This window comes from Schistocerca nitens, chromosome 2, assembly GCF_023898315.1.
Source record: "Schistocerca nitens isolate TAMUIC-IGC-003100 chromosome 2, iqSchNite1.1, whole genome shotgun sequence".
Classification (NCBI taxonomy): Eukaryota; Metazoa; Arthropoda; class Insecta; order Orthoptera; family Acrididae; genus Schistocerca; species Schistocerca nitens.
The window spans coordinates 394,246,366-394,260,263 of record NC_064615.1 but is presented as its reverse complement, the minus strand read 5'-3'; the positions used below and the strand labels follow the sequence as shown (position 1 = coordinate 394,260,263).

At 35.8% G+C, this 13,898-nt stretch overlaps 1 protein-coding gene across 1 annotated transcript in view; it reads left to right on the top strand.

Annotated features, from left to right (window-relative positions):
- Nucleotides 1–13,898, top strand: part of LOC126236239 (ATP-binding cassette sub-family C member 4-like) — a 293,140-nt gene that overhangs the window by 235,906 nt on the left and 43,336 nt on the right. The window contains exons 17-18 of the mRNA XM_049945381.1: nucleotides 513–619; nucleotides 12,545–12,665. Of these exons, the coding sequence (XP_049801338.1) occupies nucleotides 513–619; nucleotides 12,545–12,665 (228 nt within the window). The remainder of the gene's footprint in view (nucleotides 1–512; nucleotides 620–12,544; nucleotides 12,666–13,898) is intronic.

The window sequence follows — 13,898 nt, the reverse complement described above, 5'->3', positions numbered from 1 at the left end:
TCCAAGTGGGAGGAGAGTGCTTTGGATGATAATGCAACTCTCCAAAGAGGGGTGGGTGGAGATTACTGCGTACTGGCTGTGAGAGTTGAGATGTGTATGATGGTTTTGGTGAGTTGGCAAGGGGAAGGGGTCAGGCATGGAGGTACTTGCCACAGGGCCCCAGAGATTGTAGTTACACCCCATCATATTAGCTACCTTCACACAAAATTTCAGCTTAAACCATTCTCTTCAAATAGCTTTCTCTCCTTTCCCTCTCTCCCACAACCTTTTTCTCCCTCCCTCCCTCCCTCCCTCCCTCCCTCCCTCTCCTCTCTCTCTCTCTCTCTCTCTCTCTCTCTCTCTCTCTCTCTCTCTCCATCCTTCTTATTTTTATGTATTAGGATAGATTAGACAAATGACAAAAAAAGATGGGAAAAAGAACAGTGCTCTTACTGTTTCTATGTCAAGCCAATAAACAATTTGTTACAGTACTTGAATGAAACTTTTTACGTGATTTATTTTTCTTTCTGCAGCAAAGAGTCCAGTATTTACACACGTAATAGCAACTCTGCAGGGTCTGACAACAATAAGAGCCTATAACGCTGAGGATATTCTCAAAGAAGAATTTGATAAACATCAGGTAACTTATATTTCCCAGTTGACTTTTTCTTGGAGAGGTTCTTTACAACTACTATATATTAAAGTAGCTGCAGGTCCACTTGACACAATTCAATCACAGAAGCATGTTAAGATTAAAATGGAAAATGCTCTAGTTCCCATATTCAGTCTTAAAAAGGGGCTGGAAATTTTTCATCATTTTAATAGCTCCCTCAGCTCTGATGTGGCCATGTGTCAAAGTGCTTCTCTGAGATCATTGTGTGTTACAGACTGCATCTCCTCTTTGACATATAAAAAAATTTGAAACTGTAATGTCAAATTAATGCACATCTGTCAAAATGGTGCTGTTGTAAGATGCCATTGCTGCCTGTGTAGCAGAATGTGGCAGTTGGTTGGTGCTATCACTACTCAGTGTAAGAGATTATAAAAGATGAACTGATAATTTGAGAAAGATGCTGTCTATCAATAGTCTTTTTGAGTAAACATAGCTCTTTGTTCAAAGTAAAAAATCACATTAGATGAAATGTGCAACAGTAATCTGGAGTGAGGAACCCGTTCATATATTGTAAGATCACTACACTGGGCAAATTTCTCTCAAGTAAAGCAAATAAAAAAGAACACAGTTGCAAAAAATGTGAAGTCCATTGTGATACGAGATAATAATTCATATCTGTATTAAACTAAAGGAACATATTTTTATGAGTGAGGTGGCACAGTGGTTAGCACAGTGAACTCAGATTCAGGATGACAACTGTTCCAACTCGCATCCAGACATCCAGATTTAAGTTTTCCATGATTCCCTAAGTTGCCCCTGGCAAATGCTGGGATGGTTCCTTTGAATGGGCATGGCCAATTTCCCTCCCCATCCTTGACACAATCTGAGCTTGTGCTCTGTCTCTAATGATCTCAATATCAATGGGATGTAGAAACCAATCTTCCTTCCTCCTTCTGTATTTTTACAGTGTATTCAAAACATCACATTTCATTGTGGAGGCAGCATACATTTGTAATGCTGGTTTTCAGTTCATTCAGGAACATGTTACTGAAACACAGAAAGTGAAAATCACAAAAATTTATAAAACAACAGGGTACTCAAGAATCTTGAAAAAACTGCTATTTCACTTCTAGTAACAAGCAGTGCTTCAGGGAGTGGCCTTCACTCACCTTTCACACAGTGCTGAATGATAATAAAAATAATGAAAAAGGTAGATTGTTATTCACCACTAGGGATAGAAAAAAACTGTTCTTTTCAGAGATTGGATCAGAAATAGTCACTCACTGAAATGAACCAGTATGTTTTCATGACTCACCACTCACCATATACTTACAAAAATAAGTACAAGCACATAGCCTCTTTAGTTCAGGCCACTAAACCTGTAATGATTTGCTCCTATTTTGAAAGCACGTATAAAGTGGAGTAATATTTTTGTGTTATAATCCTAGTAGTTTTGAGACACAAATTTCATCTGCTGTAAAAATTATAAATACTACAATAAAATCCTAAATATTTTTTATCAAGTGCAAAAATTTTAAGAATGGAGACTGATTCTTGTTATATTTTGATTACTTTTATCGGAAAAACTATAATATAAGAATTATAACATAACTGTAATAAAGTACATCTGTAGTTGACATTTACAGTCAATATTACTATTTATGTACCCAAAATAGAAAAATTAATCAATATTATGATTTATAAATGAAATCTGACCAATTTTAGTTGTTGTTAGTCTGTTTTTCTTCTCAGTGCATATTTATCCTGCTTTTGAAAAGATTCGTTCATGGGGCACTTCCATTGCTGTTATACATAATACATTGGAACCAACTGATAGGGTGTTGGGTACAGCAATTTTCTTGTTTCCCATCAGTTTAAGGAATCACTGTTTTGAGGAAAATGTCCCTCAGCTAAATATTTGTCCAATTCCAAAATTGCCACACTTTCTGGGTCATGACTTGCTTAGAACTCACTAATAGTTTCATCAAACTCCTCCAGGATTGGAGAAGTCTCATGCATTACAGTGGTAACTGGTTGAGAAGTGTTCTTGAACAACCAAAGCTTTCAGTTCTGCAATAACCTTCATGTAGGAGCCCTGAAATGGTTTTTCATCCGTAAATCCTTGCCTTTTGTATCGGGGGTTCAGCAACATTGCCTGAGTATTCAATTTGTTGCTGGAGATAACCCCAAACTGCTCTGATAACCATTTAAGCAAATTATCAACCAATGACTCTGTTTCTTGAGAACATTCCTTATATTTGTCTTTAGAAGATTTTAGTTGCTGTTCCATTGATCTTGGCAAGATTTTCATTTTTGAAAGTGAGACTGTTTTTTACCTCATTGAAAATTTTCAAAATCTGTAAAATCTGTTGCATTATCTACCAATCTGTATCTTTTAAGTTTAAGATGATCAGTTAAATTATGGGGTCTTTATTCAAAATAAATCTTTGCAACATTTCGTAAGTATAGTTCCATTTGTTTTGGATATCTTGTTCTACTTTCGATCTGTTTATTTCTTTTTTTTTATTTTATATTTTTAACTTTATTGCATTTCAGTAAATTCGTTTAAAGCAAAGAGACTCTTCATGAAAAACAAAACTGCTCTTTTGACTTGATCAGTGGTTCATCAATGGTTTTCTGTGTGGACTTTGGAATTGTGTGTTGCACAGTGAGATTTAAAGAATGTACAAAGCATAGCAGCTAATTTCATATTTGACGTATTGTCTATTATTATGGCAGTGATTTTAAAATTGATATTGTATTTGGCGATAAGGGACTTTACTTAGTTTGAGACGTTTTCTGCCATGTGCCTGTCTTTCAATTGTGAGCACTCTGAAATATATGACTTTAGTTCACTCTTCTCATCTGTGAAATGTGCAGTAGGTGTATAGAAACTAATGCTACTTACACTCAACCATGGATCAGATGTAAGGTAGACTGCCCTCATGGGCAAATCATTTGTAATTGCTTTATCAAATAACTCATGACACAAACTGGGCATTAGAGAGATTAACAATGTTTTTCTACTTGGTAAATTATAATTTGGGCAAAACATTATATAAATTTGATATATTCAACAGTAGGGCAAGATTGGCACTCTCTCCAAATGTATATCTAATGCAATGTAATGTGAGAATCTTTATAATATTAACAAAATTACTTATTGGCTGTTGTAAATGAAAACCAGTTGGGGGTGAGAGCATCATAAAAGAAAATAATTCAGGACTTGGTTCAGAATCTGATGACACTGATGAGCTGGGTACAACTTGAGACTCAGTTTGTCTTTCTGGGAGGATACCTTCACTCAAGGTAGAAGCAGACACCAGTGATAATGATTCATGAGAAATGATTTCTCAAATTTCTGTATCAATTGATGGCAGTTTTGATCTTGGCATCCTGACCCCCCACATTATTCCGGAGGTACTGTAGGATGCTTTGATCTTAGAAGTCTTTTCTGGTTTGATAATGAGCCAGAAGGCATGTGGAAATTATCTGCTGAGAGCAGCAGCATTGTCGTTTCTTTTCCGTTTTGGTAAAATGGTACCATACATTGCTTGTAATTCTTCTAGGTGAATGCAATATGCTTGACATATTGTTGTGCAGCACTGAAAAGTATGCTGGAAAAATTAAAATATTTGCTATTTACATAGGCTTTTAAATAGTAAAAGCTTAAAGTGAGAACAAATATGCATGCAGCACATTCTATAATCAGAAGTTATAGAGTGAGATGTAGGACACTGTGACCTGAAAAACTTAAGACCCACAGTCATGAAGTTTGTATCATATACAAAGAGGTCTGAAAGTCATAGTGATGAAGTAACTCACATAGACAAGTCTGACAATAAATGATGATTTCACTGCTGAATGTTTAAACATTTTAAGTAATGTGATATCCAAATTTGGGCAACATAACATGTGAACAAGAGATGGCAGGAGAATGATGTGGGTAAAGGCTGGAGAAAAGGAGTGCAAATAAACTCTAAAGCCTATGCCTTAGCAGATAAGAACTTGTCTACTCATGCATCCACCATTTCTACCAGTGTGTCTGCATTGTTACTGTAGAATATAGTTGGCCATAATTTACTCATGTACTTATTGGTTTACTTTCTCTTATTACTATCTTTTATTTAGATCAGCAATTACTGTGTTAATTTTGTCTTACTTCCACTACTCATTTATCAACCCTTTATCATATCACTGATGCTACTTGTCATTAACACTACTTACATTAATAGTACTCACTGTCACCACTCTTTTTAATTTATTTATGCTGCTGTTATGTACAGATTATTTTTGTTCTTAGCAACACTTGTTTTCCCACCTCCACTTCCCTTGTCACACGACTGCTGCAAAACTAGCTAACCTTGGTCGCACTACCTCCCTTCCATTCGTCCTTCCCCAGTCTGTTCTGCTTACATCCCCCACGTCCTCCCAGCACATTCCCTGTGCTTTTTTATTGGGTGGGAAGACCAGCTGCAGCCACAGCCACATGTCGTATTTGGTGCCTTCCACAACTAAACACACAAAACTCTATCACTCAATCACTTTCAACTCATTTAGATGAACTCCACCATAAATTTCAAAATTTTGACATCCATGTATAACTTCTAACGAATGTGTACACCTGGCTCAAGCCAAATATGTTCTCCATTTCCTTAAATATAGGCTCCGCTGTTCTAAGACACCGCAGAGATAACAGACGAGGAGATGGATTAGCGGTAACAAATGTTTTCACTTATTACTGACAGTCCTACTCACATTCAGCAGTAATGAAAACAAACAAGTTGAATGTACATTCTTAAATATCAAATCCCTTTACAAAATTTGCCTTATCTGCGTCCTCCACAGACCTTCAAAAGTAGTCAGCTTGTTTCAATATTGACCTTTCAAAATTTGTTTCAGCACAGGAGAATACAAATAATGTTAGTAAATGTAACATAAATATTCTGCCCCCTTCACTGTGAAATTCAAGTCTCTACTTTCTTCTTCAAATGTAACAGTATTTCAGCTTGCACCTACCCATAATGCAGCCTACAGTCACACTCTCATACACAGATTTGCCATAAAATCTACAAGCAAAGTAATTCTTACCTCGAATATTGGCTCACCACATCATATTCGTGACATATCTCTAAAATATCCAAGGAATAAACTGTAACTAACTACATACAGATACTTAAAGTGTATCAGTGCACCTGAACTTGCAATGGAGGCACAAGAGATAATTTAAGAGATGGCTTCCACTTCACTCCTGGTCATGAAAGACAAATCCCATGGATTTACTACCAAACTAACTCGATTACCCAAAAAGTATGCTCCCTCAAAGGTCAGAAACCTGACGGGAAAACTTGCATCTTGATTACTGGAAGAACTAAAACAGTTCGTGAAACTCAGAGACACTGCACTTCAGACTTACTAATTACCTCCTATCCTTGAAAATAAAATTGATTACAAGCAAAAAGCAAGCAGAGTCAATCAGTCCAAGAGAAATGATAACTAAGGCATGACAATACATTTAGAAGCTGCAGCTGATCCCATTGTCCCAACTGAGTAACTAACAAGTACTTGACTTAGGTGATAATGGTCACTGAACGGTAAATAAAACATAGACTTAGTGATTATTTCATGGAGGTAAATGACAATAGTTGCGAAAAATTCTCTCTTGAGTTGACAGTGTCATTAAAAAATCCTCCAAATCAGCATCTACTGTACATGATGGCGTCAAGCCAAATGATCAAGCTTACTGTTGACCCACTGCTGCTCATAATAACTACTGCTCGTTAGACCACAAAGCTCTTGCCTGGACAACACAGCAGAAACACTCATTCCCATGAGAGAAAAGTATTTTATGAGTCTTTCTCAATATCGGGAACCCATTCTGGAACAGTCTCCCATAGTATAACAGAGAAGCAAATAGCATACCCAGCTTCAAAACGTAGATAGTAACATATTTATCAAACTAACAAAAATGTCTGCCTGTATTCTATACACACCCCTTATCCATTTACAATTAAGTACCCTACCAAACATCGCTTATTTTCTAGATACCTTTTAGTATTATCTACTGTTGTTACTGTCATTATTATTTTTAGCAGTAGTATAGCTAGCATGATTGCTATTCGTTCATAGTCAATACTATTATCCTAAATGACAATGGGCAAATTCAAATTTCCTTTCAAATCATTTTTAATTCTATTTCATTTCATTTCTACATATCATACAAGTAAAACAAAGTGAATAAAAATCTGAACAAAAGTGATTTGCATGAAGATGAGGAAGAGACAACTGTTAATGGAATAGAAATGAAGACATTAGAAGATATATGTATAAATAGAGAAATAGAGAAAAACTGGACAGCTATGGAATTAATACAAAACTGATCAACTACACATTTTCCACACTGACATCCAGGTTTTTGACCATATTAACAGATGTTGAATAGACAAGAAAATTTCTGAGGATTGGAAATTGGCTGATATATTACCTATTTACAAGAGAGCAGACAGGAGTAATTGTAAAAACTATAAGGGCATCTCTCTGCTAAACATGAGTGTTAGTTATGTTCTATAATAGTAAACTGAGACTAGCAGTAATTATTGAAAATATTCTGCTATAAGAGCTAATGGGTTTCAGGAAAGGTAGATCATGTACAAACAATACATTCCCTATAATACACATCACTGGGAACACAGACAATATGAAGGTTTTCAGTAATGAACAAATGAGGAATACTTTTCTACATAATAAAGGTAGCAAAAGCACATACCAAGGAACAGAAATTGCAGTTGCAGAAAGTGGAAATTCATAGATCAGGCCAAATTTGAGAGTAAGAGAAGGATGTAGTTTGTCTCTGATTCTTTTTGATATTTATGTTGATGATGCACTGAGGCAAGCAATGAGTAAATTGAGTTTTTATACTTCGGCCAAAGGAATTATTCTGTTTGCTGATGATCAAATTGTGACTACTGATAGCGAGAACACACTGCAAACAGCTGTTCATATTTTATCCACAACAGCTAAGATAAACAATTTCTTAGTATCTTCAAAGAAAACAGAATTTATGGCTTTCAGGGGCCTGCAGCCAATTCTCAGCAAAATAATAAATGATCAGAAAATAAAAATAGTAAACTCATTCAGCTTCTTAGGAAATATTACCTCATTCATGAGAGAAGTGGACATACAGAATATAGATAAAAAGATTTTGTCACGTTAATGGAACAATCAACTAACTAAAGCAAGAAGTAAACTTGAGCTGATTTCTACAAAATGAGTGGTCTGTGACAAAGAGAAATGGGCAAAAAATACAAGCATTGGAGATCCGATATAATTATGTAATATACATAACTTTATTTTTACAAAGAGCTGATCTCAGTCAGAGAAGTACTCAATCAAGAAAGCAAGCTGAAAGCTATATCACTATGCCAGGAGCACAGAGAGCAGAGTGATGCATCAAGTCGCAGTATGATCTGCTCTGTGCATTTTCATCCATAGAGTGGTGGGGAGCAGTGAGAAGCCCTGCAATCCAGTCCATAAGAGTGATGGAGAGCAGTGAGCTAGTGAGCCACCATGTGATCCAGTCTATAAGAGTGGTGGTGAGCTAGTGAGACAGCTTACGGTTTGATTGGTGAGAGTGGTGGGGAGTGCTGAGGGCTGAAGACTGCACCTTATACAATCAATAGCACACATTTCAATTGCGATACTAAGTCAAAGGATAAGAAGTAACAACACACTTAAAAGTATGTAAACGTTTATTGAACTTCTTAAATCTGAGATTTTCTTTTCAAATCAAGAATGGAAACACAATGCTGGAAGTTTTTCCTCAGTTAATATACTGTTCTGAAGAGCTGAGCTTTCATCTTCCTCGGCAACTGTGCAGTCAGTGCGGCAGAATGTCAAGTGAAGGGGCCTGGGTTTGATACCTGGCTGGGTCAAAGATTTTTTTTTCCTCCACTGTGGAACTGGTAGTAGCCTTGTCCTTACTTTCATATCATCATAATTGGCATTACTATTGAGATGGCTGAATTGGCACAACCCGGAAAAAAAAGATCTTTCTCCATTTTCTATTATTTTCATGGATGAGAAAAGCTTCACATATTAGTAAGGCATGCAAATGGATATGTGCACATGGTCTATAACACATATTCTTAAGGACAAGGCGTGGGACACCACTGAAGAAGCCTACTGCAGAATTTTCATTCCACTCATATCTTGAGTTATTAATTGAAATTGAGCAGTAGTTAAAGAAGTGTCAGTCAAATTACTCTTTCTTCCCCTTTTTGTACAAAGATTTGTTCAGTTTAATGTATAGTATTGCTTCTCTGTTCATAAAGAAAACTGTTATGGAAATCACAAAACAAGTCATTACGTAGATGCTGGATGTGGTGCCACTACTGCTAGCAAGGGCTACACGGAAAAGGATATTCATGTTTTCAGAAATAAGTGTACAGCTATTTTGAAAAGTCTGTATATAAGAATTGCTGAGAAGAGTCCTTTGAAATTAAAGATAGTCATAGGTGTCTCATTTTTATCACCTGAAGTTAGTTAGAGCTCCAGTTTCATAAATTCTTGAAAGAGAATTGCACTACAAGAATTTGTGTCAAAAAAACGTATGACTCCATCAACAGCTGAAGTTGTGAAGAGAGAATACTTTAAATTTGGTGAATGTTCTGAAAAACAACTGAAACAATTCCATCCTAAGAATGGTAAACTTGAGTTCATCAAGTTCATGGAGAAGCTGTTATGCATATATAATGGAAATGATTCAGTTGAAAGAGAATTTAGGGTTAACAAAGAAGTTTTACTTTAAAACTTAGAATAAAATACAACTGTTGCAGAAAGAAGTGTTTACAATGCAATACAATCATTAGGTGGTTATTTAATAAAGAGAAACAACTGAATGTGGACATTACAGAATCAATTATACAAGCTGTGAAGAATGCTTCATCAGAAAGAGCACAAGCCTTAAATATGATGAAAATGAAATGGCTAATCTTAAAAGAAGAACAGGTCAAAAAATAAGAGCTCAAAAATAAAAAAAGAATGATTACAGAAAAGCAGAAGAAGAAGCTGAAATTTTAGATGGTAAAATTTCAAATTTAGCTGAGAAACTTAAACAATGAATCTTTTACAGTGAAGTTTAACATTTCACATCTTCAAAATTGTTATATTGTCTTAAGAAAAACTATAAGTTTTCACTACACTACCATTTTAAAACAATTTGAATTTTAGTTGAGAAGAGTAGTGCTCCATCCTGTGTGAGAATTTAATGTTTTTGTAGCATTTGATGAATGGTATACTACAATTCATAAATATTTACATTATTCATGCTGTCATACAGTTTAAAGGATCTAAGAATTATTACATTAAGCTTTCAATTCAACCAGCTTTCGGGTTCATAAGAAAAAGAGTTTTTGTCATTGTACTACACATATTTTCAAGAGATAGTGAATATACTAAACAGGTAATCAAAAATCATGAAAAGTCATGAATCTGATTCCCTGAAAATATGTAGACCCCCTGTTCTGGCCTATCCACATCTACAACTCCATCAACAAAGGATGAAATGAGAAAAATTATCATAATCATTGCATGTTGCTTTGAACAGAAGAAAATGAGAACAGGAGAGTACATCAGTGGGATGAATAATAACTTAATACTGATAATTTTATTAACACTGCAAAATGAGACATGATTATAAATGTTTAAAACATCATTCATCTCCTTCTGTTTGAGTAATTGTGTTACAACAACATTGATTTAGTTTCATTACTACAAATAAGCATCACATTTAATGTGATCATCTCCATATATGCTCAGTCCCAAAAGCTTGTTGTTCCTATGCATCTTTTCTACCACAGAAAATGATTGGTATGAAGCACAAAGTTGCTGGTACTGTTTTCCCACACCTTTCCTCACCTTGCGGCCACCTAAGTTTTCATTCCACCACTCCCAAGACTCATGTTTATCACCTGAAGTATGCAGAGCTCCATTTTTAGAAATTCTTGAGAGGCAATTGCATTGGAAGAATTTGTGTCAAAAAACATATGACTCCATCAACAGCTGAAGTTGTGATTTGCTCAGCAAAATGACCAACCAAGCATTCACAGGCTACAGATTTATTGACACTACATGATGGAGTACCCCATGGTAAAACTGAAGGCTAGCTTCTTTGTTTGTAATATTATGTCAGTCTGTTGCTGTTGAGTAGTCATCAGCCCCATAGACCTGTTTGACAGATATCAATACAAGTCTATAGTCTTTATGGCTACGACATCTTGTTTTCGACTGCTGCCAACAACAACAGTCTAAGAGTTGTTGTAACGAATGTTACTAGAGGCTTAACTTAATTTCTGATATTTTGATAAAATGGACATGAACGTCTCATTCAAGCACTTTTACAAAACTTATTACTTCCATATGTTATTTCTGTCATAGTACCTTATCAGTGCTTTGTGCCTGACTTTGAAGCAGTGAATATCCCCTCTCTCTTCACCTCTCACACAGCAACACCAATCAGTTTCCTCAGACCCCTGACTCATGCAAAAGCTCAACAAGTGTATAACAGCTATGAGTCTTTATGTAACCATTGGATCACCGATGAGTAGTATGTGTATAACATGTAGATTTCCCTTTGAATATTCGAATGCTATCTGAAATATTGCACAAGGTTTAAACTGGTAATATATCAATATAGATTGTACACACTGAAAAAATCTTAAAAATTGCAGTTTTTGAATAAAGTTAAAGGTTTTTTCTTGATTCTGAAAATTCCCAGCTTTTTCTAAGTTTTGAAGATTTACTGAAGACATTGTATTAGTGCATATGTGCCATCTTGGAGTTGACTTAGATGGTCTGTGTACCCAGGATGCCTGATTTTAGCAATTTATGAACACACTGCTACTTAATACCCCTCTTCCACCATGTTTGTTTTGGCATGTGTACTGTATATAGTATTTACGAACTGTTGTCCTGTGTCTTACTGTTTGTCCTCTATTTGTGTTATGGTATCTGTATGTAGTTTAATACTATTTTGTTTGTTATGTGTGTGTGGATTGTTTTATTTATTTTCATTTGTTTATTTATTGGTGTTTTGAAATATTGTGTTATTATATAGTCTGGATATGTTCTACACTGCTGTTTTCTATTGTTTTAGTATGGTAGCTAACGCGATCAATGAGTTGTCACTTTTATTGATTTGGTCAGTTAATATTTTCTTGTTCACTGCAGTGGCTGTTTGTATGTGAAAGTTTTTCCATAATGTTAGGAGTATTCTGTTGTGATTATTCATCCTAACAATTTTAATATCCTGTTCTAGGTCAGATGGTTCATGTAGTCCAATGGTTCATGTCCATAGTATGTAGGATAATTTAGTCTCATGAAACTTGTGGTACAGAAAGTTTTTTCCCCACCTAATAACAAAAGAAAAAGAAAAACCTGTAATTTAGTAACAAATATGTGATTTTATATAATATGTATGTACCATAATGAACATGTACAACAGGTCATTGAAGATGCTTCCCAAAAATAAAGAGAAATGAAACACGTATGGCACGATAGAAACAGCCATTCATTTCAGTGCGTTAGATGAACCCCATCATCTAGAAAATAGAAGCAACTAAGGAACAACAGCAAACAAGAAAAGAAAAAGAAAAAAGAAAGAAGATGATCATATAGTCGTGAAATTCAAAAGGGAAAACAGAAGAGGTGCCTACACTTTGTATTGAAAAAGTCTTCACAGTATGAAAACTGAAGTGGAATTCAATATGCAATGACCAGTTTTCATGAGTATGTTATTGATCACAGAAAAGACTATAATTTTTGTACTCTTTAAATAAATCATCTAAAATCTTTCATTATAATTCTTGTATTGTTAAGTACTGTTAAAAAAATAAACATTTTATTTTTATGTAGTTAAAGACACATACAAATTTCATCTGTTTTGTGTTGTTACAGGATCTACACACTTCTTCTTTTTACATGTTCCTCACCACTGCACAAACGTTTGGATTTTTACTAGATGTTATGAGCCTTGTTTATATAGCATTTATTGCTTTCAGCTTTCTGTTCCTTGAAGGTGAGTTGTGAATTTGTATATACGTGAGTTACCATGAAAATATACAATGGTAATACTATTCATTTATTTACTCCCTATGTTATATAGTTTTTGAATGTTAATTTCTTTAACTCTCAATTAGTTAGCATTACTGTGAGTCATAATTATGACCTCTTGTTATGATACAGAACAAGTTAGCTTTACAATTGTAATGCAATTTCTCAGAGAATGCTTAGGCACCAGAATGATCATTTACATGATTGTCTTAAGTGATTTTTTAGCAATATATTGATTTATACTGTGTTCAGTCTCTCTCTCTCTCTCTCTCTCTCTCTCTCTCTCTCTCACACACACACACACACACACACACACACACACACATACACACTATTTTGTTACGCAGTCAGAAATTCCTATATGGTGTACAAGGCAGTATCAAGGAGATATGATTGCATTGTTTGTGTGTGAAGTTGATTTTATTATTTGTTATATTTTTACATCATTGCATAGTTGACCAAAGATTTTTAGTGCCAAATATCTTAACTCCTTTCTGTATTTCACTGTAAAGATGACATGTTGAGATGCAGACAGGCACACTGGAAAGACTATTACACACTTAGTTTTTGACCAAACTCTTCTTCAGAAAAGGAAACACACACTCATCCATTCATACAAGCTAGCACACCTCACACGTACATGACTGCCACATGCAGCAGCTTGGACCAGAATGCTGTTGCCACATTGAACAAAGGTAGCAATATGGAGGAGTTAGAGAAAGGATAACAGGGTATGGGTGGGGGGAGAGAAGAGCGCTGTCTGGCAGAGCTGCAGGGACTAGATGGAGGCATGACAAAGACTGCCACTAGGCAGAGCGTTGGGAGGCTGTGGGCCAGGAGGAGCGAGCAGGGGTGTGGGGAGTGGAAAAGAAGAGGAGCAGGGAATGGGGGAAAGACAGGTGGGTGCACTGGCAGGTGATGACACACAATGAAGGTGAGGAGAGGTGAATAAGGAGGAGGGCAGAGAGGGTGGAAACTGGTGGGTGGAGGGTGTGGGGGCAGGAGATTACAGCAGGTTGAGGCAGGGATAATTTCAGAAGCAGAAATGTGTTGTAAGGATAACTCCCATCTGTGCATTTCAGTAAAGCTTGTAGTGGAGGGGAGATTCCAGATGGCCTGGGTTGTGAAGCAAGCCATTACTCAACCTACTGTCACCACACCCTCCACCCAACAGTTTGCACCCTCTCTGTCATGTCAC